The sequence below is a fragment of the Paroedura picta genome, chromosome 6, assembly GCF_049243985.1.
Source record: "Paroedura picta isolate Pp20150507F chromosome 6, Ppicta_v3.0, whole genome shotgun sequence".
Lineage (NCBI taxonomy): Eukaryota > Metazoa > Chordata > Lepidosauria > Squamata > Gekkonidae > Paroedura > Paroedura picta.
This window is the reverse complement of record NC_135374.1, coordinates 42170190-42196353: the sequence shown is the minus strand read 5'-3', so window position 1 is coordinate 42196353 and position 26164 is coordinate 42170190. Positions and strand designations below refer to the sequence as shown.

The following is a 26164-nucleotide window of genomic DNA, read 5'->3' as shown; positions in this document are numbered from 1 at the left end:
CCGGCCAACATTGCCTTGTTGTTGTTGTTGTTGATGTTAGGTGCGAAGTTGTGTCCGACCCATCGCAACCCCATGGACACTGATCCTCCAGGCCTTCCTATCCTCTACCATTCCCCAGAGTCCATTGCCTAGGGACATCTATTCGGACATTACAACTGCAAACAGAAGAGCTGAGGTGTTAGGGGGCTGAGTAGGGTATAAATTGTTGCCACCATCAACTGGAGTACTTGCGTACTATATGAGGTTATTGGGTTTCAAATATTTAATGATTTTTATGTAAACCACCACGAACCGGCCGGGCCAATGGTAGTAGTCTCTAAGTTTAATAATAAATAAATTAAAAAAACAAACAGCAAAGCTGGGAGAAACCTAAAAACTGGACATTTAGAGAACAAATTCATGTGGAGTATCCCAAAACTGGTTCGAGTTTTGAAGCAAAAGCAGAGCAACACATTTGTGTGGAAACTGTCTGTGATAGCCACATGCTACCCTACCAAAACTGACATTTTGGTAGCCCATTCTTTAAGACTCTTCAGTAACAATGAATTGCAAATCCCATATCCCTTATCTATTGCTCTTGATCCAAGACAGAAGGCTGAAAAACAACCTCAGCAATGTGTACTTCTGTCTTGATTACATTCAATGCAACTTGAACAATATTATTCTTAACTTTGGGAGGGGTCAGAAACTCAACATTTGAAAATGTCTTCTTTATAATGTGATTTTTCGTGTCATTTAAGTTTTCAGTAGAATACAAAAATGTTATTGTAAAACTTTCATCTCTAGCCAATTACTTAGTAATGCAAAAGTATTAGGCCAAGAGAAATAAGCCTGCACAACACATCAAGCTATGTGGTATAAGCCATAGAGTCTAACTTTTTACTCCATGGAGTCTAACTCCATACCAGTCAGCAGTTCCTGTTGCTGACAAAGCCATTATTCTTCACAATAAACATGTTAGTCCTTGAAAATAACACATTTTAACAAGAGCAGTTGATTCCTTGGGGGAGGGGGAGATCAACTATTTTGATAAAACATGTAATCAAACCATACTGCAAGTTCCCTGCTTACTCGAGTGGGGAGAAGTTCCAAGGACAGCACTTTTGGGAATGATTCCTCTAAAAGGAGAATAGTATTTCTATAATAGTTGCTTTACATACAAATAGATAGGTTAAGAATGGCGATGACAAAGAAGCAGTTGCACAGGGCAGGAGATCATCAGCTACCCCACATCAAATCCTGTTCCGATTCTGAAAGAGATCTCATCCCCCAAACTCTGTTATTCAACTTCCCGTGACATCAGTTTGGTTCAGTCTGTCCAAACTCGGTGTTTCTTTTTATTCACACAAACACACAAGCACACTTATTTACTTACTTGTCCCTTCTTAGCTGAGAGGTATCACCTCCTCCAAGATGTGATCAGAGGACCATTTCCTTATCATTAGCATTCTTTTGATATAGGCCCTGATTCCCACCATGTCAATTGCCTTAGGACAAGCCCATGTTTACCTAAATAGGTCAGCACAGTAAATTCAGCTTTCAGGTGGGGGTGGAGTTCTCCCAGTTCCAGATGTTCAACTGCTCTGCTCTACAGAGATCAATTTTCTTGGAGGAGATGGATGCTTTGATGGCAGCCTCCATGTATCACGTTACCACCAAGCTCAACCCCCCTCACCAACTCTGTCCTCCCCAAGTATGGTCCTCAAATCTCCATGAATTCTTCCTTGAGTTGGTAGCACTAAACGCACAAAAGCTCTGTATCATCTTAGACTTCAGTGTGGGAAAGAAGCACCATAAATTTAATAGAAAAGATTAGATTTTCTGCACACAATTTTGTAAACGTTCTTGAAATGGTTTTACCTTAAGAGCAACAATAACACTATGCAAAGTACAAAATGAGTAGTTCTGTAGAGCATAAAAGCTTCTCTTCTCCTTGGCTATTTTTCTCTTCTCCATAATTTTCCAGCACTAGTCATTGAGTGCTCATTTCTTCTAGCAGTAGGTATGTGCATTCTCTTTATTTAACTCACTGCTGGCAACTGACATCTTTACAGTGACACCCTCTGTCTGAATAATTTGTCTTCAGTGTAGGCTGTGTCTCTGCATGTTACACCTTCCTTTTCTAAAGCTCTGGCATAACAGGAAGAAAAATAGAGGCTGGATGGTTAATAATAATAGAACTGCAGGGAGGAGAAACAGATAAAAGATGTGACACTCCATATTTGGTGTCTGCGCATGCAAGGTACATTTTTGCACAAGTAATTTCCCCAGATGCCATTATGTATCCTCCACCATGAAGTGCAATAAAACATAGGACACTTACACCTGTCCTTAAGAGTCTCCTTTTAACATTTTATTTGGAAACATGTGGTCTCTTTATGTTCATTTGCACATCCCTTCAGCACTCAGGATTTACCTTGCAGCAATTTCCATAGAAACTGTGTTTTCAACAGCCTTCTGAGATATGCAGCAGTGCTCAACAAACAGGCATTGCTAAATTCTTTCCTTAGATTTACTAAAGGCCAGCGTGTCACATAAAAAGTACTATTTGATATTGCAGCTATCCTTAAAGATAGCTATACGCTATAAAAGCTTTCCTTTGTGACAGCATTCTATTTTTGGACTTTCTCTTTCATTACTAGGACTTTCACAAAAATTGTTAGCAAAGTAGTTAGTTGTGGCATCTCAGCATGCATATATATATATATATATATATATATCCTTTCCAGTCTATTTATTTTCCCTAAAGGCTCAAAACAGCGAGTACAGTCTGTCGCATGTACCATGATGTTCATTACTGGTACCTGCATATTTTGTTCCTTAGGTTTTGTTAAATATGCCATTGAATGGCTACTGAATAAGGATGCTGGAACAGGTGCAAACAATTGCACAGCCATGGTCATCTTGGCAAGGCTCTAATATCAGGCTGCATGTCTCTGACAGAAAGAAGGATGCTGGCCAAAGTAATACCTTAACAGAAGCAACCACAAGATCCAAATTTAGTTTCTCTCTCTCTCTCTCTCTTTGCCACCACCATGTGCACTAACTAGGGAGAACGTTGCAATGAACTCAGCCTTGTTTCTGAGCGAATAGAATCAAGCTGCAAGTGACTATGGTGCTTAGAGTGCCAGACTAGGACCTGGCCAACCCAGGGTTGAATAGCAGACTTTGCCATGAAAGCTTCCTGGGATGCCTTGGGCCAGTCACACACTCTCAGTCAAGGCTGTTGAGAGGGTAAAATGGAGAAGAGAAAAATGTAAACCACTTTGAGGAGAAAGGCAGGGCATATATACATGAAGTATATAAAATATAACATTGTACCATATACTGGGAGTCACAGAATACGAGAGTGGTGCCATCTTCTTTACTTCCTTCAAGTTCTTCCTCGACACTCACCTTTCCAGGAAGCATATGACATAACCAATTGTAATCAATTTTCTTCTACTAATGTTAATAAGCCTTTACATGATAATACATGTACAAGAGATGGATGCATTTTCTGCCCCTGTTTGTGCCCACTCATTTCCAGACCCCTTCTTTTGTGGCCTCTTCTGGGTTAAATTACAGGTTCTATTCTAAATTATTCAGGACCCATGTCTTGTATTCTGAGAACACATCATGTATACTGATGGTGATGCATGGTGAACATGATGATGAACAGGAAAATATGGCACCAGAAATGTACATGGCATGTTACAAGGTAACATTAATTGAATAAAGCATCTGCTCCAAGGATCTTACAATCTAAAATTAGCAAAGGCTTCACTTATCCAAGATGGGGAAGAATGTGTATGGCAGAAGCCTGGGGAGATTCATCAGGAGAGCTTTAAACTGAAGCCACAAGGGGAAGGAGCCGTCCAACGCAGAGATTCTAATGTAGGAGAGCAAATACCAGTGGCCCACCTGGGAAGGTCAGGTCAAATAGAACCAAGGGTATGAGGTTTCAGGTGCCAGTATGCCAAAGCATGGGCAATAAAAAGGAAGAGTTCGAGCTTCTCATGCAGACTGCCTGCTCCACCAAAGTAACAGATACTGTGAAAAGCTGTAATGTAACGGTGGCTCAACAGTTGATTTCTACATGTTAATAGTCAAACAATTTGCTCTTAATTCTAGTTCTATCTGGGGCAAACTAATCAAAGTGCAATTTTGCCATGGAAGTAATTGTTCTAGGGCATTTAGCAACAAAATGGATTGTTATTGCGGGGAAATAATAACTATCATGCTAGAATCAAATATCTGTTCAGCATAGTCTGCTGCTATTTTTATTTTTGATAAGAACACAGCACCTATTTCCAAGAGATGCCACAATATTCTTTCATGTTCCTCCTGAGGTGAGTGTGGATGTTATCTTCTACCAGCACTTTTACCCTCAAGCATGTTTTTTGTGGTTCTTGACATTTTTAAAAGTTATCTGAGTCATGCTAACCTTAATTTATTCCACAAAAGGAACATTTGTCAGTGGGTAGGTGGTATTCTGACAAAGAGGGAGTTTCCTTTTCTATCAGAAATTGAATAAGGTTATGTTAAAGATACACAAGAAACAAAAAGAGGCAGGGGACAGAAAAAGCAAGAACAGGCACAGTGCAGGAGAAGCAACTATGTATGCTTCATGTGTGTTTCAACAACACAGTGGAATCTGGTAAGGTGCACAGTTGGTTTTATATCTATGGGAAATTTTCATAATTGAGCAAATGCACTCACAGAGATCTTCATGTGGAAAACTTGAGTTGTCAGCTTTTTTCTGACAAGGTTTCTGTGGCATTAATACTTGAGACACAAAATGTAGAATATGAAACTTCCTAAATATTTCTTTTCTACCCTGAAAAAGCTTTTTGTACTAAATAGTTGCATGACACAGAGCAGTTACAACACAAGAGCCCTCAGCAAAAGAGACAGAGTGACACACACATCTAGAGAGAATGCAAATTAGGATAGTTGGTGATTTTCCAGAGTAAAAGATAAAAGAACCACTTAACACTAGACGTCATTCAGATAGTCTGAAATTGTTATAATGTAATCTGGTTCAATAACACAAAATGAAACCAAACAAACACCCTATGTTGACCCCCTTTATACATACCACTCTGTTCAAGAGGGGTAATTCATTCTACATACTATGCAGTCTTTCCATTTAGCCTCATATATTCCACTTAGTATTTCTGGTAAGGCCTTGGAGGAGGACCGTGTCTCATGGCTTAAGTGCCACTTAGTGTTTAACACCCGCTCAGGGTGGTTGTCCTGCCCCTGAGTGCTTCCTCCTTCAACTGGCTTGCCTGTCTGTCCAGCGGCCAATCAATCGCCTTCTGTCCCCCACCCTTGACCACCCCCTCTTTCTTTCGCTTCTTTCCGAGGCTTGGAAGCTGCAGATCCCTGTCGTGTGAGATCTATGCCCGGACAGTGAGTTCCCTGCCTGGGGGCCCCTAGACCAGGGGTAGTCAACCTTTGGTCCTCCAGATGTTCATGGACTACATTTCCCATGAGCCCCTGCCAGCATTTGCTGGCAGGGGCTCATGAGAATTGTAGTCCATGAACATCTGGAGGACCACGGGTTGACTACCCCTGCCCTAGACAACCAAGCCACCCGGCCAGGGACAAGGCATCCTAACAGCTGCATGCAGCCTTTCCAGGTCCTGAGGGGAGGGAAAAGCCATCTAGAGTAGCGGTCCCCAACCTTTTTTTGGTTGAGGGCCACCTGCGGTGGTGGCAAAGAGCCGACGGCCCAGGTACCGCACATGTGCGTTAGCGCCCCTGGTGGTGAAAACGCGCATGCGTGGAGCTGCCGCGCATGCACATTTTCACCACTATAGGGTGCTAACGCGCATGCGCGGAAGCTCCGCGCATGCGCGTTTGTGCCCGCCGGCGTGCCAGCGGCCGCGCCTGCCTCTCCCCCCCCTCACAGCAGAAAAATAGCCGGGCCACGAGTGAAGCGGCCGTCGCGGCCGGGTGAGCTTCTATCTGCGGGGGGGGGGGGGGAGAGGCAGGCGTGGCAGCCCATCACCGAGGCCTTCGTGGACCGGTAGTGGGCCGCAGACCGGGAGTTGATGACCACTGATTTAGAGAACAGCCGCCTGCCACCTTTCCAGGTCTTGGGAGGAGCGGGGAGCTGTGAGCAGATAACAAACCTGAAAAGGGCCATACATTTGCAGAAATATGTGAAATCTTAAAAAAAAATGGGTGGCTTTAAAAAAATCAAAAAAAGATAAAAGGAGCACCTGTAGCTTAAAAAAAAAAAACAGATTCCTGGCTGTTGTCACCAACCAAGGTATTCCAGTCTAGGTTCTATCAGTATAAATATGTGTGAATAAAAAATAAATAAAAGGAGTTCCATGAAAAAATAGGAATTATCCAGGCAATTCAAAATCCAATAAAGAATTCTTTAATTTCTTCCTATAGTTATCCAGGCTGTTTCCTCCAAACCTCACCTTCCCAAGACTCCACCCCCAAATCTGCAAAGATGTCCCAATTTTGATCTGACAGTCCTAAGTGGAACTGATCTCTGTGGCTGGGAGATCTGCTGTGATTCCAGGAGATCTCCAGCCCCTGCCTGTAGGCGGACAACCCTAGAAGAAGAGAAGGAAGCAGGAAAAGGGAGAGAGTATGGGAGCTTTCAATGAAATAGAAAACAGTGGGCGAGGGTGAAATGAAAGCCTCCCAGAAGTCCTTGAGAGCTCATGCCTGTTCCTTTATCATTCTAAAGTTCAAATCCCTTTTCGGACATGCATTCTTACACATTTCTGTTTTGCACATTCTGCTGAATGATAGAGGTATGGAAGCCTGACCTCCTTAGGCGAGACATTCCACAGTGTGGAGACCACCACAGAGAATATCTTTGAACAGGCATTTGGCAATCTTTCTCTTTTACAGGGTGGCCCCTTCCAAAGGTCCAGTTCAGATGAATGAAGCTGCCATGACTGAGGATAGCATTTATACACCTCTACTTTTCCTTCAAGGAGCTCAGGACAGTTTCGTTTCCATTTTATCAGCTGCCATTTCCCCTAAATTTTACAGCAATATATTGTTATGATCTAGTAGCTTCTCAGAATTCTCAGTTTTTGTTTTTTCATCTTCTAAAATCCTTTCTGCACCATAGGTGGACTATTTGTGTGATGTATAACAGTTCTGTGTAATGCCACTACCTTGCTACTGAGGATGCCTACATGAACCACTAACAGACCTTCTTATGCACTTGCTGGTTGAGCTGTGCCAACTTGACATAAGAATGCAGTGCAAGCAATTTAGTATTGTCCTGGCATATCCACACTGCTGCATCAGTCTAAATTGTTAGCACTTGGGCATAACAAAATTGCTTAGAACTTGGGGTTTGCTTCCCACTACAGGTGTTAAATTAGCATACCATACTATAACTGGAAAGATTATATTATCACCATGGCTACTGTTGTGAATGGGTGATTCTTTTCTTATCTTGCAGGCATCTGAGATCTGTATAGAACTGCCACAGATTTTGTTCCTATATTTCATGGGCACGTGAAGGAGCAGGCTTTAATTCATCAAACTTCATTGTCATAATAAAACTTTAAAAAGACATGAGGCCCTTTGTTCCTCTTAACCTTAAGAGCATAGTACTGTTGCCCCTTAGTTAAAGAAAGTGATCTTACCCAAAGCATTTGGTTCTATGCACTGAATTTTCTCCTCATTACAGACAAATTAGTATATTACAGACCTTGATCTAATTTCCACAACATCATCATGAAACACTATATATTTTATCATGTCCAAACCACAGGATAGTACAAGACAATAGTCTATGGCAGGGGTAGTCAATCCGTGGTCCTCCAGATGTTCATGGACTACAATTCCCATGAGCCCTTGCCAGAAAATGCTGGCAGGGGCTCATGGGAATTGTGGTCCATGAACATCTGGAGGACGACAGGTTGACTACCTCTGGTCTATGGTATATAATTTTAATGAACAATTTTATTGTGTTATACATAAATTACTCATGGGATTAATCAAATAATTTTTCAATTATTTGGAAATAGGTGCAATAGGATCTAATTCAGTTAAACCTCCATGTTCTGAGGTAAAATATCTCTCAATACCTGGGGATCATCATTACAGTCAAAACTATTTGTGAGTGTCCATCAGAATAGGAGTCCAGTGGCACATTAAAGACTAACAAAGCTGATTCCAGTGTATTTGAGAGTCAGGCTGATTCCGCACATGGACCAATGTTGCCAATTGGTCACACAAAGCGGAAACGCTATTTTTAATAGTGCAATCCCGGCGTTACGCATACCTGCTTTTTTAGTGGAATCCAGTAGCATTTCATTCGTTTCCCACAGGTTTCCGGTCTTGCAAAAATCGCTAGACAGGAAGCGATTTTTCCTGTGCTTTGTCACACCCCTGGACGTCAGTCAAACGAACAACCAATGGGCGGTTGTTATCATGCTCCGGGAAAGCCCCTTTCCCTTTCAGAAAAGTAAAAAAAAAACCACACACACACACATTGCAACGAATATGCCTTGATTCTCCCTAACAAACAGACCCATCTAGCTGGCAGCTGGCGTGTGAGCTGGCGATTCATCGTTGCCACGCTCCCCCAGTGAAAAGAAAAGTCCCCCCCCCCGCACGGGTGCGATTTTCGACCGAAAATAAAGGGAACTTGCAAGCGGGGCTATGTTGTGCTTGGTGACTTAGGGGAGCTTTAAAGCACTTCTGTGGAGGGACTGTAGCCGGAGAAGCCTCGCTGGGTGAATGAAGGCTCGCCGGTTCATTGCTTTCTGCTCACTCCGAGAAAAAAAAAATGGCGATCGCTTCGCCGGAAGTTCAGAGGAGAGAGCCAGGGGGAGGGACTTTGCTCGAACCGCAACAATGGGAACACACAGGTCTTTTTCACTAGTGATGCAGATTGTTTGCAAGAGTGTAGTGCTTTTCGGAGGGTGAATCCATTTTTCTGGATTTCCCTTTAAGCGCTACAACGAATCGCTTTTTGTGGGACTGTTTCAGGAGTGTGGCAGATTGTGTGCGACGTCTTGCGGAACTGCAAATTAGTAGCGTTTACAATTTACAGCATTCCAGTTGAACTATTCAAAAGTGGTGGTGACAGCATTCCAGTTGAACTATTCAAAATCTTAAAAGACGATGCAGTAAAAGTGCTACACTCAATATGCCAGCAAATTTGGAAAACTCAACAATGGCCACAGGATTGGAAAAGGTCAGTTTACATTCCAATCCCAAAGAAGGGCAATGCCAAAGAATGTTCAAACTACCGCACCATCGCACTAATTTCTCATGCTAGCAAAGTTATGCTCAAAATCCTACAAGCTAGGCTCCAGCAATATGTGGACCGAGAACTTCCAGAAGTACAGGCAGGATTTCGAAGAGGCAGAGGAACTAGAGATCAAATTGCCAACATACGCTGGATCATGGAGAAAGCTAGGGAGTACCAGAAGAACGTCTACTTCTGCTTCATTGACTATGCTAAAGCCTTTGATTGTGTGGAGCACAACAAATTGTGGCAAGTTCTTAAAGAGATGGGAATACCAGAGCATCTTATTTGTCTCTTGAGAAATTTATATGCAGGTCAAGAAGCAACAGTCAGAACTGAACATGGAATCACTAACTGGTTCAAAATTGAGAAAGGAGTTCGGCAAGGCTGTATACTGTCGCCTTGCCTATTTAACTTGTATGCAGAGCACATCATGAGAAATGCGGGATTAGAGGAGTCACAAATTGGGATCAAGATTGCAGGGAGAAATATCAACAACCTCAGATATGCAGATGATACCACTCTAATGGCAGAAAGTGAAGAGGAACTAAAGAGCCTGTTGATGCAGGTGAAGGAGGAGAGTGCAAAAGTTGGCTTGAAACTCAACATCAAGAAAACAAAGATCATGGCATCTGGCCCTCTCAATTCATGGCAAATAGATGGGGAAGAAATGGAGATAGTGACAGATTTTATTTTCCTGGGCTCCAAGATCACTGCAGATGGGGACTGCAGCAAAGAGATTAAAAGACGCTTGCTCCTGGGGAGGAAAGCTATGGCAAATCTAGACAGCATCCTAAAAAGCAGAGACATCACCCTGCCAACAAAAGTGCGTTTAGTCAAGGCTATGGTCTTCCCAGTTGCAATGTATGGCTGCGAAAGTTGGACCATAAGGAAGGCCGAGCGTCAAAGAATTGAGGCTTTTGAACTCTGGTGCTGGAGAAGACTCTTGCGAGTCCCTTGGACTGCAAGGCGAACAAACCAGTCAGTCCTAGAGGAGATCAGCCCTGACTGCTCTTTAGAAGGCCAGATCCTGAAGATGAAACTCAAATATTTTGGCCACCTCATGAGAAGGAAGGACTCCCTGGAGAAGAGCCTAATGCTGGGAGAGATCGAGGGCAAAAGAAGAAGGGGACGACAGAGAATGAGGTGGATGGATGGAGTCACTGAAGCAGTAGGTGCAAACTTAAATGGACTCCGGGGAATGGTAGAGGACAGGAAGGCCTGGAGGATCATTGTCCATGGGGTCGCGATGGGTCGGACACGACTTCGCACATAACAACAATAACAACAATTTGCAAGCCTTTTGCAACATTGAAGTCATGCGGAATGGACCTCAGAGTTCATTTCCTAAGATGCACTGATGTGTATATACATTATGTCTGATTTGTACACAACCGAAGGGAGGAGTTAAAAAAGGAGGCTGGATCACATCCAAAGAGTAATCAGTTGACTCAGCATGGGTATGAGATGCTTCCAACTGTTATCATATAGCCAAAATGTAGAATCTAGTGTAGAATGAAGATAAACAGATTAACAGGAAGTTAAAGTGGCATAACTGAGGAAATCAATATCTGTAACAGATGGAATATGCTAGATATTTATTTATTATATATTTATATAATAATATTTACACCTACAGTGAGAGGTAGTGCTAATTTTTTCAATTGTGATTGAATTGTATATGATATATACATTGTAAACTACCCCGAACCTACTCATGGGGAGAGGCGGTCTAGAAAACTAACAAAATAAATATATAACCAGTACATAAAAATGAGTGATGATATCAGTTTCTCTTCACAGTCTCCCTTTCAGTTTCTTCTGTATAGTATATTACTGACTTTAAGAAAAGAACTGACCACCGGTGGAAACAATATGTTGAATTAAATAAACCTAGACTGATCCAGCAAGCTAGATTTTACATAGCCCCACTACATAATTCCCATTATGTAAAAGTATTTTTTTCAAATGTACTTTGTTCTTTTCATCTTGTTTATATTAATGATTTCATTTACCCTCAAAAACATAGTTGAAATACATAGGTCCTCATGATTTTTGCACTATACCATCCAAAACTGTTAAATTGACTCCACCAAAAGACATTGTGAAATCACACAAATGTCTATGAAATGACCCGCTACAAAGCATCTGAAATGATTCTATGTTAGCATGAACTCTGTATTAAATGAGAAATCACAATCATATCCACAGCTTACATTATAAAGAATTGCATCTGGAACTTCCTGATACCACTAAGAAGCAAAAATACCTAAGGCAGAGATTGTCATGGTCTTATCTGTGAATGGAGAAAATGAAATCCACTACACTGAGACCACCAAAGTAATCATACAAAGCAAAAATCTGTCTTCTGTGATTAAGCTACAAATGCCTTTGGAAAAAAGTTGGGTGTTTGGTATATCTTTTTTGTAATTATGAATGTAGGTTTAACTGTAAGTTTTTTGGCCAACAGATTTTGTTACTGCAAACTTCTAAATCAGTGGTCTCCAATGTGGTGTCCATGGGCATCAGGGTACCTGCTGGAAAATTTCCTGGTCCCTGTCAAGTATTTGTTAGTTACTGGCAAGATCAGGGTGGTCTCTTTTCACCGGTTTCATTTCCCAAAGATAATTCTAGAGTGGTGCAAAAGGCAAATGGCCAATGTCATCCAGAATTTTGTTTCACATAGTGGCCAAGCAATTGCCCTTGGTGTAGGCACTTCCTTTGGGGCTGCCTCCTGGTACTAGATTTCAGAGGTTTGTGGACTCTGTATATTAACCTTCCCTTTACTTAACTTAAGAGCCTCTTGTGGCGCAGAGTGGTAAGGCAGCTGTCTGAAAGCTTTGCTCATAAGACTGGGAGTTCAATCCCAGCAGCCGGCTCAAGGTTGACTCAGCCTTCCATCCTTCCGAGGTCGGTAAAATGAGTACCCAGCTTGCTGGGGGGTAAACGGTCATGACTGGGGAAGGCACTGGCAAACCTCCCCGTATTGAGTCTGCCATGAAAACGCTAGAGAGCGTCACCCCAAGGGTCAGACATGACTCGGTGCTTGCACAGGGGATATCTTTACCTTTACTTAAACTTGGCTAGCAGCCACTGACAGACCTCTCCTTCCCCATGAATTTCTACCATTAAAGCCGTCTTTGCATGTGGCCATCACTAAATCCTTAAGCACTGTATTCCACAGGTCAATCCCTCATGGAGAAGTGGTACTTCCTTTGGCTGGGTGCCCGTGAGTTCAATATCATGGGAGAGGGAGGGAAAGTTCCCTCTATCCACTGTCTCCACTTCCTGCATAATTTGGAAACTTATATTGTATCCACGTCCCCAAAACGTAGCCACTTTTTAGTAGCCCAAGCTTTCTCAACTGGCGGAAGAGTTTTGCAGATAGGGTGGGAGTTAATTTATTTTGTATCATCCGCGGGTCATCTGGGCCCTGAAATTGACTAATGACCTCATAAACTGGGCCCGGGAGAAGGCGCCCTGCAATTGCTGTCTCAGACATTGGCCATTCCTCCCCTCACCCAGCTGCCGTTGGGGCTGCGCCACGTCGCCCGATTGGTCTTGTAAGAGGGAAAGAAGCAAGCGCGCATGCGCAGTTCTCTTTTCCCACCCCGAGGTCGGTGGCGGCGGCGGCAGGAGCGCTTTCCCTTCTTCTCCCTCGTGCCGAGAGCGACCGAGATGCCCAACCGCAAAGGCGCGAGAAACGCCTATTTCTTCTTCGTCCTGGAGAAGCTGCCGGAGTTGAGGCAGCGCGGTCTGAATGTGACCGGCGTGGCCGACGCCATCCCGCACTGCTCGGCTGACTGGGCGGTGAGGGCAGAAGCCGGCCTCCGCCTTAGTGGACCCTTCTCCCCCTCCTGGCCCCGCACCCTGCATTTTAACTTCTTCTCACCTGCAGGGCTGGTTAACGGGGCTGCATCCTGCTTCCGTTAAATTTTCTCCCCAACTAGCCGTGGCGCCCGAGTGCTGCACGCGTGTATTTCCGTTCGTGTGGAATAGTGAGAGGATCTTATTTGCTGGAAGTGGAGCGTATGATCGACACGCATTCCCACCCTGGTTTCGTGGGGCCTCGATCCAGTCCGCGTCACGTTTCAGACCTATTTTAAATGCGTGGTGATGCGGCGTAATCTAGTACAGCTAACCAAGATGGCCGTGCAAATGCTAGAAAAGTTACTTAAATCACGTCCATGTAGGATTTGGTTTCCACATAGGCCAAGTCTGAGTGTTTCCTGAGCACTTCTGAATGTTTGATACCATTTATGCACCCTGTGCTAGTTAATTGATAATAACAGAAGCGGGCTTTTGTAATATATATATTAAGGTGACCAGATTGTCCCACCTTTGGAGGGACATCTTGGGGTACCTGGAAAATTGTACTTATGTTGAAATTAAAATATATATATTACAATATTTTTGCATTCTATGGAAGTTTTTGTTGCTCCATATAGACCAAATTTTTAATGAAGAATACTCCCCCCCCCCCCCCCCGGTCAATGGTGTCCCGCTTTACCAATGTTAAAATCTGGTCACCTTAATATGTACTCGAAAATTGGTGGGTTGGGTCCCCTGCCATTACTGAACTCTTAAATTTATTTCCAAAGTCTTCATATATTCAATGTCACCTACAAGCTCACGTGGGAGTAAGTTCTAGTGATTTTAATTAGAGGTGAATATATAAACAGTGAGTAGGATTCAGCAGATGAAAAACTAATTAGCACAATCCAGCCACTTTAAAAAGAATTCAGGTAATATAGATTTTAGTGTTAGCTTAGTTTATGTTTGGGGTTTTCCAATGGAGTTACAGGGATTTAAATATTCGGATGATCTTGCCAAACACATGGAGAAATGGAAAACTATAACTGATTTTATTTCAAGATACTGACAGAAGAGCAAAAAGAAAAGTATGCAGTTAAGGCTCGGCAGTGGAAAGCTAAGAAATCGGAAGCCAGAGAAAAGGCAGTAAGTGACTAAATGTATTTGGATTTGGGAGTAGAAATATTAATTGGGAGTAGAAATATTTTCCCACTAGTAACTTGAAAGATCCTGCAATTGAAGAGCTGTACATTAGTGCAGTGGTCCCCAACCCCCGGTCCGAGGACCGTACCAGTCGGCGGATCAGTCGGTACCGGGCCGCGGCTCACCTTTGGTGCTCTCCAGCGGCCACCATGGCTGGGGCTCCCCCTTGGCGTGGCACTGCGCAGCTGTTGATGGCAGCACTCCCCAGCAGGCAGCGGGAAGTTAGGGGTGCCGGCAGGAAAGCAAGTGGAGCAGGGGTTCAGGCAGCGATGTCCCTCGGCAAAAGACTACCCCCCTCCACGGGCCTCAGTAAAATTGTCAAACGTTGACCGGTCCCCAGTGATAAAAAGGGTGGGGACCACTGCATTAGTGGACCTGCAAAAGCAAAAGAAAAGCAGCATTAAAATGAATGCATTAGGTGGAGTGGACAGAGGGTTGTTTTCATACAGGAATAAGCTTATGCAGTTTTCCTGTTGAGCGCTGGACACAAATGATACTTTCATGTGACTACATCATTAACCTCATACCTGTGATGGTTGCATAGAGGATGACTCATCTTTATCTTCACTTGGCTACATAAGAGAAGGAAAGATCTCCATCTATGGTCAAATTACAAATTGAGAGAGTATGATCTGTTAATCTTTCTTGGTTTGGTGTAAGATGAATAAATGGTTCAACGTTTTTTCTTTAGCCGCCTGGCCAGTTCCTGGCACCCCTTCCTGTGCAAGCACAGACAGTTCCTATTGAGAGCCTCACCAGCACATCCAGGAAGTGTGATCAAGGTGAGGAACTCTAAAATTATCTTTGAGCATGTTATTCTTGCATTCAGTTGGAGAATGCTGGAAGGCAACAAAAACAAATTTGTCCTTTGAACCCAAGGAGAAGCTGTTACAGGAAAAACCTCATGTACATAGGAGTATGGAGGGGGAAATGGGCACATGAGGGACGATGAAGGTTTAGACAAATTAAAGACAAAAGAAGCAAAACCAGGTAAATGGGTTGGCAGATGTTGGTCTGCTCAAGAAAAAGAGTATACATACATTCATACATCTCCCCCCACCCCCGGTGCAGGCTTGGAAAATACAAATATACCAAAGTAGAAAAGCAGTTTAAAAGGAAGGGATTTTTCCGCTCACTTTTATATTTGCAGGAAAGGGAGTAGATCATATGATTCAACAGGTCATTCTCTAATATGTAAAAGGTATCCCCTGTGCAAGCACCGGGTCATGTCTGACCCTTGGGGTGACGCCCTCCAGCGTTTTCATGGCAGACTCAATATGAGGTGGTTTGCCAGTGCCTTCCCCAGTCATTACCGTTTACCCCCCAGCAAGCTGGGTACTCATTTTACCGACCTCGGAAGGATGGAAGGCTGAGTCAACCTTGAACCATCTGCTGGGATCGAACTTCCAGCCTCATGGGCAAAGCTTTCAGACGGCTGCCTTACCACTCTGCGCCACAAGAGGCTCTTTTTCTCTAATATGTCGTTTCCCCCTTTACCTCATTAGTGGTTAATATTAAGCTTAGTTAAGTAGTAGCCACATTTGTTAAAGTTAGAAGCTGTAATATTTTTAACAATTTTACAATAAAATCAGGAGTGAAACATGTAAGTGGACTACAATAAGAAAAATCTCAAGCTACTATAGTGATGCTTGTTGAAGCAGGTACATGTAGGGTCTGTTGAGTTCTCTAGAGAAAGTTCCAAAGAATTAACTAAGGTACATTTCAGGAGTTTTTCAACAATTTTAGGCTGAGGTTAGTGTGAATTTATTCTTCAGTGGTGGTATTGCTCTTATATTCAACTCTTTTTGCAGTTTCCCTTAAAAATGTATTCTACATCCTCAACATTTTCAGCCATGGAGAACTACCACCTCATTGCGTTCAGCGTTTTCTCCCTTGTGAAATTGGCTGTGTCAAATACTCGCTTAAGGATGGCATCATTGCAGACTTCCACCTTTTTATAGATAGTGGTAAGTTTGGGACAAGGGAATACAAGACATTGGTCCTTTATACTTGAGTGCTGGCAAAGAGACATTAAGTTCTGTTTCCTCAGGTTCATGTATTCCTACAGTATAAAAAAGACTGAATTCAGGTTCTGTGCAGAAATTATCCTGAACAGCATCATCAAATAGAGTTGAAATTAGAATAGATGAAATACTCCTCTTGCCAGCAGGAAATATGGTTGCAAAAATTCATAGTTTTGTGTACGTGGATGCTTTACACTTTGTTGTCCCATGTTAGTAACTCTTATAAATAAATTGAGTATACAAAGAAGGGCATACTTGAACACTAATCTCCCATTCTCCCAAAATGAAGAAAGATTGTACTGTGAAAGCCCTGTAATCTTGGTGTCACATGCTAGGTTTCTCTGTGGTCTTTTACAGGTGCAGTTCCCCGGGGGTTTCGGTTTCATTGCCAAGCAGCAGGTATGCATTGGACACATGACATTTGTTTCAGGAAACTGGTCATGTTCTCAGTAAAGAGAAGACATACTGAAGTTCCTTTCTGTGCTGTTTTCTTTGTTGAAATGGTTCTCAATAAAGTAAACAAAGTAAACAAATCCAGAATCCAAACCAGGCATTTGGTGGGGCCGACTGAGCCATAACACCTACAGGTGCCCCCCAGACTGAGGGAACGAACCGAATGAGGGATTGTCAAGTTATTGTTGAAGTGCCATTCTAATTGTTCCAGTTGGTGTGTTGTTGTTATTGTTATATTGTTATATTGATTTTTGATATTGATTTTGATAGTGTTCTATGTGAATGTTCAAAAATGTTTTATGTAAACCACCCAGAGCCGTAGGGAAGGGCGGTATAAAAATATAAATATAAATAAATAAATAAAATATAAACATATTAGTTAGCTGTCCAAATCTTGTTGATGATAGAGCCATCAAAAAAGCTTACAATATTTAACTATCTCTCCCACCTGCCCTATTTCATTCTGAATATTAATCCCAGTTTCTGAGTGGATGTTTTGGCCCCTCCTCCCAGAGCAACAGGTCTTTTATATCCAGAACGTCATGCAGAGAGGAGCTAAGAGCTGCACTGCATCTTATGGGAGAATGTCAGTAACAGACACCTTTTAATTCTAGAGAACACCTTTATGTACTAGTTGAATATGAATGTATTGTCTTGACATAGTTATAGAATACACTGAATTAGCCCAAGCTTGTCAGAGCTTAGAATCTAAGTAGGGTCAGCCACATTGAGTACTTGGATGTGAGACCACTGAGGATGTCCAAGCTTCCTACAGGGGGAAAGGCAGTGGCAAGCCACCTCTGCTCATTTCTTGCCTCAAACGCTCCATAGGTGGAACTTCATGTTTTTGAAGATCAGTGCACTTGACATTGCAGAATTCAGTGTTTCAGACTAGCTATAGGTGAATGGATTATTTAAAGGGCAGTGTGCGGTTCTAGAGGTCATGTGTTTACTTGAATGTTCTGTTGTTAGGTGATGCTACTCATAGGATTCCCATCTCTGGCATTGAACTTGCGTCTGCAAGTCGTTCTGTTGCGTTTCGTGATCTGTGCATGTTCATCCAGCCACATAGGAGCAACTGGCCACTCGTATATTGTAAGGTAAAATATTATGTTTTTAGACTTTAATTGCTCCATGTTCTTCAGAATTAGTCTAAAATCTGTATCCAGATACATTTCTCACAGAGACAGCTTGGAAAAAACCTTTGTTGGCACTATTAAGTAATGAAGGCTTTCTATTAGCTGTTTGATCATTTCCATGCTGCAAAGATTTGTGGCTAGCAGCCTGGATCATATGTGCAGGTGACCTCTTAAAGTCTGAAATGCTACAGTCAAAGGAAGAGCGGGCTTCTACCAAAGGGAATAGGCTACATTTAACACTGAGGTATAGGTGGTTGGCATCCATTCAAATAATTGTTTTGAATACCTTTAACTAGAAATCTGCCACATCTACTTTTTTGTCTCCCTTTCCTCTAAGGAGCTCAGGAATGTGCAGTGGTACCCTCTCCCACATTTTATCCTCACAACAGCCCTGTGAGGTAGGCTGAGAAATAACTGACACAGAGCTGCATTTTATAGGAGAGCTTGTGTATGTTGTTATTATTGCAAGGAATCTGCTATATAAATGGCATGCAATGGCATTAATATGCTGTGATACATATTTGCATTTGTGCCTCTGAATATTTTTCTATATTCTCTCCCAAGTATTCATTTGCCAAGTCCTATGGAATAGGAACACACAGCTGGAATGTCCCTTGAGTTCTTGGCAGGCATTCACTTTGCCTGTGTCAGTGGTTTGTTTTCAGATGTTGGCCTTATTGCTGGATGTGTTTCACTCGTTCAGCCTCCTCTTTTCACCTAGTAATGGAGACACAACAGCCAGGTCCTCCTCATAACCAGTACATTTCTTCATCAAACCTTGGATAACAGGACTTAGGTTGGAGGTATTACTTCAGTCATACAACTTTATTACGTGTACTTTGGAGTTGTTATTTTAAAAAATGGCACCAGTTTTTTGTATAAGAATTAATGGGCCGTGAAATTTGGTCCTGTGGTGGCTTTGTTATCCTATGCGTATCTGCCTCAGGGAGCTTCAGAACTCTGTGTAATGTTCTGTTAGAAACAAATGTACCATGATGCTGTGGAGAAGCAAGGGGGGGGAGTGCCTGTTTTTTCCACAGTAGGTGAGTTTCACTTTGAACCAAGGGCCATCTGTTTACAAAATAAGCTTGCAGCTTAGATTAATTTCCATTGCATTCTTGAAAGATAGCATAGCCTTTCTCTGTGAAGAGGTATCTGTAAACTCATCTAAGTTGGTCTATATTTTTTACTCCTTTTCTTCCTGAGTTGATAATTTATGAGGCAGGACCTACTCTGCGCCTTAAAAAATAGTGTGCAATTGCTGTAATCAAACGCATTTCTGTCATGAGCCCACTTACTTTCCCCAGATCTTTCCCCCTATTTCGAGCATTCACAAGATGCAAGACATTTTTCTTCCCAGGTAATCTTTGTGTTTGGTATAAATCCTTAGTGAGGACCACTTTCTGTTCTAGTAGATACTGCAACATCCTCCTAGGCAGAATCCCTATTGCTGTGCTGGGAGACCTTCCACAATGACTATTAAGTCACTTGTCCTACTTTTCCTCCTCTGCTTCTTGGCTACTTGAAAGGACCAGCAAGTGTTCTTCCTGAGCTCATCTGTCTGTTTGATCTGTTGTAAGACTTCTGTTGCCACTACTATATGTATCAGATGCTTTAGGTATGAATAAACCCAATCGTGAAGATTGCTCTGCTGTAATACGGAGTTATTACCTTGTGTTTGTAGAAGTAACCTTTGCCTCCACAGTGGGATTAAATTTAAAGGTGTATGGAGGGGGTGGTCTCATTCTGTTGCATTGATTATATATAGATGCCTGATCACCATATCTGGTGGTTGTTTTTTGTTTGCTTTTTGTTTGCAGTCTGATGACCACTTTAGAGTGAACTGGTGTCTGAAGTACATGGCTGCAGAAGCAGGTGAGATGATTCTTTACAGTAGGAAAGTCTTTCTGTGGATATTTTTTGTTCCTTTTGCTCCTGAACTCCCCTCTTTGTAATAGGTGTAACAAATCAGCTGAAGCTTCTCAATGTGGAAGATCTTGTGGTAGAGCTGTATCAGCACAAGTTTCAAAAGGAGCCTTCCAAGACTTGGGTGTGCAACACCCTGGATGCTTCCATGTGGGATTATTCCAGCGATACTAGGTATAGTATAGCTTTCTCCCCATCAGAAAAGATATTTTGAGAGCTATCACGCATAACCTGCTTACGGGACACCATTCTTATAGATATATATGTGATGGATGCCAAAGCAAAGACTTGCCACCTGTTCAGAAATAAGAGGCTTAAAGCTTATTTATGAAAAAGCATGCGTACAACCCCCTCCCAGACACACATACAAAAAGTATATGGTTCAAATGCTGAATTTTAATCCTGATGCTTTCAGGATTTTCTAAATACATGGTTGCTAAAGCAAAACAGACTTCTGTCTCTCCAGTACTCGTATAGAAGGTCATCTTCTACTGGGCCCCCCAGCCTACCTCATATGAAACTGAAGCTAAAACTGCCCTGAGCCTTCGGGGATGCGGTATATAAATGCCAGAGAGAGAGAGTAGAATGTAGCTATCAAGCAGGTAGCTGATCCTAGACTCTGTCATATGAATTGAAATCAGGAAATTATTAGCCAGGATAGTTCTTCATTTTCTGCCTATTTTAAATATATATTTTTAAATAGCTCTTCTGGATAGGGAAGATAGATAACTAAATTTGGGCAGCAGTGTCAGGCCTTAATATTGAGCATAGGCTTTCTTTTCATTTCAATGAAGGCTGGGTTTTTTGTTTTGTTTTAAATTTTGGAGGATTATGCAGTGAGCTTGAGTTTGTTTATTTACTTTACAAGTAAATAGGTTTGGTGATATGAGAGCTGGTATTTACAGTGCCAGATCAAACTGTTGAGAATCCTTTACAGCGCTCTCAAGTTATTCTAATTTATTTATATACCGCCTCTCCTGGTTTAACCAGCTCAAGGCAGTTCACATCATTAAAATCCATCATATATTAAATGTAAATGCATTTAAAACGGTTAAAATGCATCAATCCACATCAGCTAAAAAAAAAATTGTTTCTGTATTTCCCCCCCCATCTCCAGGAGTAGGTTAGTCTTGAAGACGGCCCATTTGATGGTTTTAGTCATTTACAGCCCCCAACCAAGAGCCTGGCATTTTGCAGGCCCTTTGGAACTGAGGAAGTTCCTGAAGGGCCTGCAGTTCTTACAGGAGTTCATTGTACCAAGTAGGGGCCAGGGCTGAAAAAGCCCTGGCCCTGGTTGAGGCAGACGTACTTTTCTAGGGCCAGGCATAACCTGGCAGTTTGTATTGGCTGTGAGAAGCACTCTTCGGGATGCATAGTTTATTGAAAGTGTTACAATCCTGAAGCTTTTTCCAACACCAGATCCTAGAGTAGAGAGAAGTCCAGTAGGATATCTTCAAAACATTGTCTCAGTACTGAAATGTATTTTAGACATTCTGACTTTTCATATGGCTTGTTGTAGTGGTTAAGAGTGGTGGCTTCTAATCTGGCAAGCCAAGTTTGATTCTCTGCTCCTCCATATGCAGCCAACTGGGTGACCTTGGGCTGATCAGTCCTGATACAGCTGTTCTCACAGAGCAGTCCTGTCAGACCTTTCTCAGCCCCATCTACTTCACAGGGTGTCTTAGGGTTGGCGGGGGGGAGCTGCTTTGAGACTCCTTTAGGTAATTAAATGTGGGGTATCAAACCAACTCTCCGTCATGAAAGTTTACTTTATTTGTAGGTGCAAATGGCATGAAGAGAATGATATACTATTTTGTGCCCTTGCTACTTGCAAGAAAATTGCGTGAGTACTATTAAATCCAGAAACATTCTAAAATACCTTCCCATTCCTGTGGAGTAAAACTAATGTTGGTCTCATTTCATACTGTATGTGGTCTTGTTACTTTAAGGTATAATCTGATATTCCTGTATATCACATTGTACGTGTTTTGTCTGCTTGAGTTGAATGACAGGCCAACTGATGTGACTTTGTGGCATTTCTGTTCTAGGAAGCCTAGGTTAATTTTTTTTCAGTCCAATCTTGTTCCAGTGATTGAATTACAAATTGTTAAAGTTAGTAATAGTTCACATAAACCTGGTAGGAACATAGAAGTTCTTAAAGTGTCCTGAATAATATCAGATTTATTGTTAGGTTTTAGACAGTCATTTGCCTCAGGCTTCTCTAGGATACTAGCCACAGAGAGTTAAGGGGTTCTCCATGTACAGGGGCAACAAGCCTCTACTGGTGCCAGGAGGTAAGCATTAGTGGGAAGGCTTTGGCCTCTATGGCTGGTTGGCTGTTGTGTGGAACAGGAAGCTGGACTAGATGGTCCACTGGTCTGATCCAACAGGGCTTCTTATGTTCTTAACCATTTGGTAGCTTTGATCTTATTTGTCTGAAAGTTGCTGATCTGTAAACACTCCTAAAAAGTAAGTTATAAACTTTACACTTTGTCTTGTCACTAAGAAAACGTCTTTTTAAATTGAAAGTGTACCGTTGTTTTGTTGTCAATGTTTTGGTTAATTCAGTTTATGCTGTCAGCTGTAATTATAGTTTCAGATTTCAGTCTCTAGAATATGAGAAATATGACATCACAGTGCTTTTCTTTCTTTTCCACAGATATTGTATCAGCAATTCCTTAGCTGACCTGTATGGCATCCCACTAACTTCATCTCATTTACCAGTGCGTGACAAGGATTCCCAAAGTACAGTAAACCCCAAGATGGTAGTACTGGATGCTGGAAGATTTCAGGTCAGCTTCTGTTGCTACTTTTAATCCTCTCGTAGAAATATAGCAGTGTATTTATAACGTGGAGTAGAGCTGTAGATGGTTCCCGGGGAAAATGCTACAGATGTCACATGCCTTGAGAAATAGTTCTGTTAATCAGAATATATATTGTTTTCTTCTATTGTTGATTTGATTGTTACACTCCCAATGCTGCTACTAAAAAAAGGTGTAGATTAATGTATTCACCTATAGGCCCAGACACGTTATCTGTTAGTCGTTGTATTCTTCTTGATCATTGCTTAGTTAGTGCATCATGAAAATCTGGTAAATGGGGTGGTTAAGGCTATTTTAAGGATTTTGTGATTTTCTCTTTTGCTTTTGTCTACATTGCAGAGAGCGAAGGCCCAGCATGGGGGAAATGATAGGTACTTCACATCTCTTAATGAGGATAAAAATGCCATTCCGTACCCTGGTGAGTGGATGCTTACGTTGGGAAATTAAAACTAAAAAACACATGTTATTGAAATACTTCAGTATATTAGTACTAAGATACCATTGTGTAACTGAGACATCTTCCCTTTAATCTATTCCCAGAGCTTCATGCTTTTGTATCAGCCACTAAAATAACTTAATATTGGAAGATTCAATTGGATAGCCGTGTTGGCCTGAAGTAGTACAGTAAAAACAGGGTCCGGTAGCACCTTTAAAATGGCAGCTTCCCCAGACTCATTAGGTGGTGCCAGCCTCCGCAGGCTCCATCACCACCACCACCACTACCTGCCTTTGTGCCGGCCACCTGCCTAAGTCTTCTGGTGCGCTTGGGGGGGGGGGGGCAACTCGCATCCGTCACGTCCGTAAGAACTTCTGTTTCACCAAGCATGCCAGAAGATGCGTTGCTCATCAAAAAGGGCTGGAAATTTTCACTTCCAGTCCCTTAGGCTGTTGTGTGCAGATAAAAGTCTGGGGGGAGATGGGGTGGGGGAAGTTGGTCAAAGATGCCCCCATGCGGACGTGGGAAAAGATCGGAACAGCTATCCCGAGGCAAAAAAAACAGGTGGCAGTGTGGCATAACAGCTGGGTGAGTCTTCTGTGCACAAGAGGTCTCAGTGTTGCCAGCTCTCATTCAAGAGTGCATTCTCCTATGTTAAGCAGGAAACAGTTTAACACATGAGAATGCACTTTTGAATGAGAGCTGGAAACACTGAGTGGTGATCTTCGGAATAATATTTCAGTGTGGGCTCCATATTAGACAACACTTATACAGCGCACATTAGTTGAAGCATCACCTTATATATATTTTACTCCTCATAAGCCCTAATGTTATTTTATCGTATAAATGCATTTTAAAATTATTTGATCAGGGCTGAAGCAGGTCTGGTCTTACTTCTGTATGTATTGCTGATTGTGTTGTACTGTCTACAGTGGAGATTTTATCAGTGTTTTTAATTTTTATTATGTGCACCTGATTATAATAAAGGTAATATAAATGTATTTTAAACATAAAACTTCTTTATGCCTCTAAGTTCCTAACTTGCCTCCTGACTTTGTACAGTGTTAGATGTGAGGATGTGGTCTCCTTGAATCCTGCTGAATTCTTGGGTTATTAATCAGACCTTTATAATGTCAATGGGTTTTTGTTGTCCCCTACTATATGGAAGAGATACTATTGAGGTTATGCTTAGGAGGGGAGCAAAGGCTGGTTATTTCCTTTCTTAATCTGCAGCTGAAGCTTAGCAGAGCTGGGGCTCACTATTTACATCTGGCTCTTGGCTGCAGCTGAGCCTTATAAGCTTTTGAGGATGAGCGCAGTTCGTATGCTGATAGTAACATGGTATTTGTTTAGATGAGTATTCTTCAGGAGTGAAGACAGTGAATGAAATGAGTACTGGCCGTGGAAGAGGAATTGTGCGCTTTCTGGAGAGCATCTCCAAGCAGCCCAGCAATTGGAAATCAACAAGTGTTTCCTGCCCAAAATAGTTCTGCATAGCTGTGTTTCCAAATACATGGGGATCGTAAGGCGCCACATTACTTTATTTTCCTGTTTGTCATGTTTAAATGTTTCCTTAGCAAAACTATCTCTGTTGTTCATTAACATTTTAACACTTTTTGTTTAAAAATTGAAGGGTTACTCTACAGTGATGAATACTTGATATGTGTATGTTAAACGGAAGTCAGAATAACTGAAACTAGCAAGGCAGGTTTTTTGAAAGCATCTAGATTCTTTAAGCCTCTATTGTGCCTTATTCCGCAGTGCACAAGCAGAAGTCAGCTTGTTCAAAGAAAACTTTTGTTCCTGTGGTATTAGACATTGTGATGGCAATTATGTTTAATTACAATTGTTTTGTACTTTAAGGTGTTTTGATTTTACCTCTAAATCATTGTGTTGGAGAGTGATGCAAATCTTCTTAGTGTGTCATGTATTTCTATAAGGCTACAATACTTTAAAAATACTCCATCTGTTGCTGTAGAAGCTTCAATGCATTAAAGCTATTTGAGTGAGAGGACATGCATCTGTTGTGTATTTTGGCAGGGAACTGCAAAAAGGGTCTGATATCAGTTGTAAAGGATATTATAGAAATGAGTTGTGTGCCTTTTGATGACATGAGTTTGTTGCCTTTAACATTTTATGTTCCGATGGGAAGTGAAGGCATTCTTTCATGGATGTTTGTTCTGCTTGACAGAAAAGGTCTTGTATCTTGTCACAGCCCCTGTGGCTGGCAAACTCATTACTACAAAAACTCACAGTACAGCTTGGCAAAACGAAGTTGACTTGGATTCTCCTCTGAATAAGCATATGAATCTAGCTGCATGACTACTTTCAATATGTACAGTGAAATGAAAGGCAAGTGTTCTTTGTCCTGAACTTCTGTCTTACACCATATTTTGCATTCTGACTAAATAGATCAAGTCATTTGAAAAACCTCCATACATGGCCCTTGTTTCAGCTTTTTATTAGGCTTTTGGATACTGCTCAGTATTGCGATGGTTGTTATTGGGGACATGCTGTCTTAGATTGAGTAGAGGATGTCTACGTAACTGATTTTTATCGGTTCTCTGTTCTTGCAGGCCTCTGACTCCTCAAGCTTTTGGGAGTGGTGAGGGTTGGGAAAACACTGGATGATGGGCAAAGAGGAAAGGAAATCACACTACACCTAAAGAAATCTCTTCTCTGAAAGTTACTTGTGGATCCCAGACTGTATTTAGATTGTCTTAATGTATGCCTGTCTCAGGTTAGAACATGGGTCTGACACTGTGATTGAAGAATAGTGTGGACAGTAGACATTCTGTGTAGCTTTAAGAATGGGAAACTTAAAAAAAAATCCTTACATGGAAGTCTTCTAAATGCTACACAGCCTATATCTTTACTGCAAACAAGCTCTATCCTTAGTTAGAATATCTGTTTCAAACCTTTATGAATGGAGATGGTTATGGTACCTTAGGAAACTCTGTGTAACATTCTAAATAAGTATCAGGAAAGGAATGGACAGTTTTCCAAGTGTCTCTGAATCTCTGGAAAGACACTGTATTTGGAACTTGCCCTCAGATTGAAAGTTTACCTGAACAATAGTAGATCAGCTATTTACTCCAGGACCAGAAATTAGCCAAATA

The 26164-nt window shown here is 41.9% G+C and overlaps 1 protein-coding gene across 1 annotated transcript; it reads left to right on the top strand.

Moving 5' to 3' along the window:
- The first annotated feature begins 12750 nt into the window (after positions 1-12750).
- Positions 12751-25187, top strand: MAEL (maelstrom spermatogenic transposon silencer). The gene is made up of 12 exons (XM_077342275.1): positions 12751-13039; positions 14105-14188; positions 14937-15027; positions 16057-16212; positions 16627-16668; positions 17695-17822; positions 19682-19736; positions 19820-19961; positions 21568-21630; positions 22447-22579; positions 22949-23027; positions 24399-25187. Exons 1-12 carry the CDS (start codon positions 12818-12820, stop codon positions 24530-24532), a joined length of 1329 nt encoding a protein of 442 aa, XP_077198390.1. The 5' UTR covers positions 12751-12817; the 3' UTR covers positions 24533-25187.
- The last annotated feature ends 977 nt before the right edge of the window (positions 25188-26164 follow it).

Coding starts and splice junctions, on each gene's coding strand:
- MAEL (XM_077342275.1), top strand. CDS start 12,818: ATGCGCAGTTCTCTTTTCCCACCCCGAGGTCGGTGGCGGCGGCGGCAG. Junction 16,669..17,694: donor GTTTCATTGCCAAGCAGCAG/GTATGCATTGGA, acceptor TTCTGTTGTTAG/GTGATGCTACTCATAGGATT. Junction 22,580..22,948: donor TGGATGCTGGAAGATTTCAG/GTCAGCTTCTGT, acceptor TCTACATTGCAG/AGAGCGAAGGCCCAGCATGG.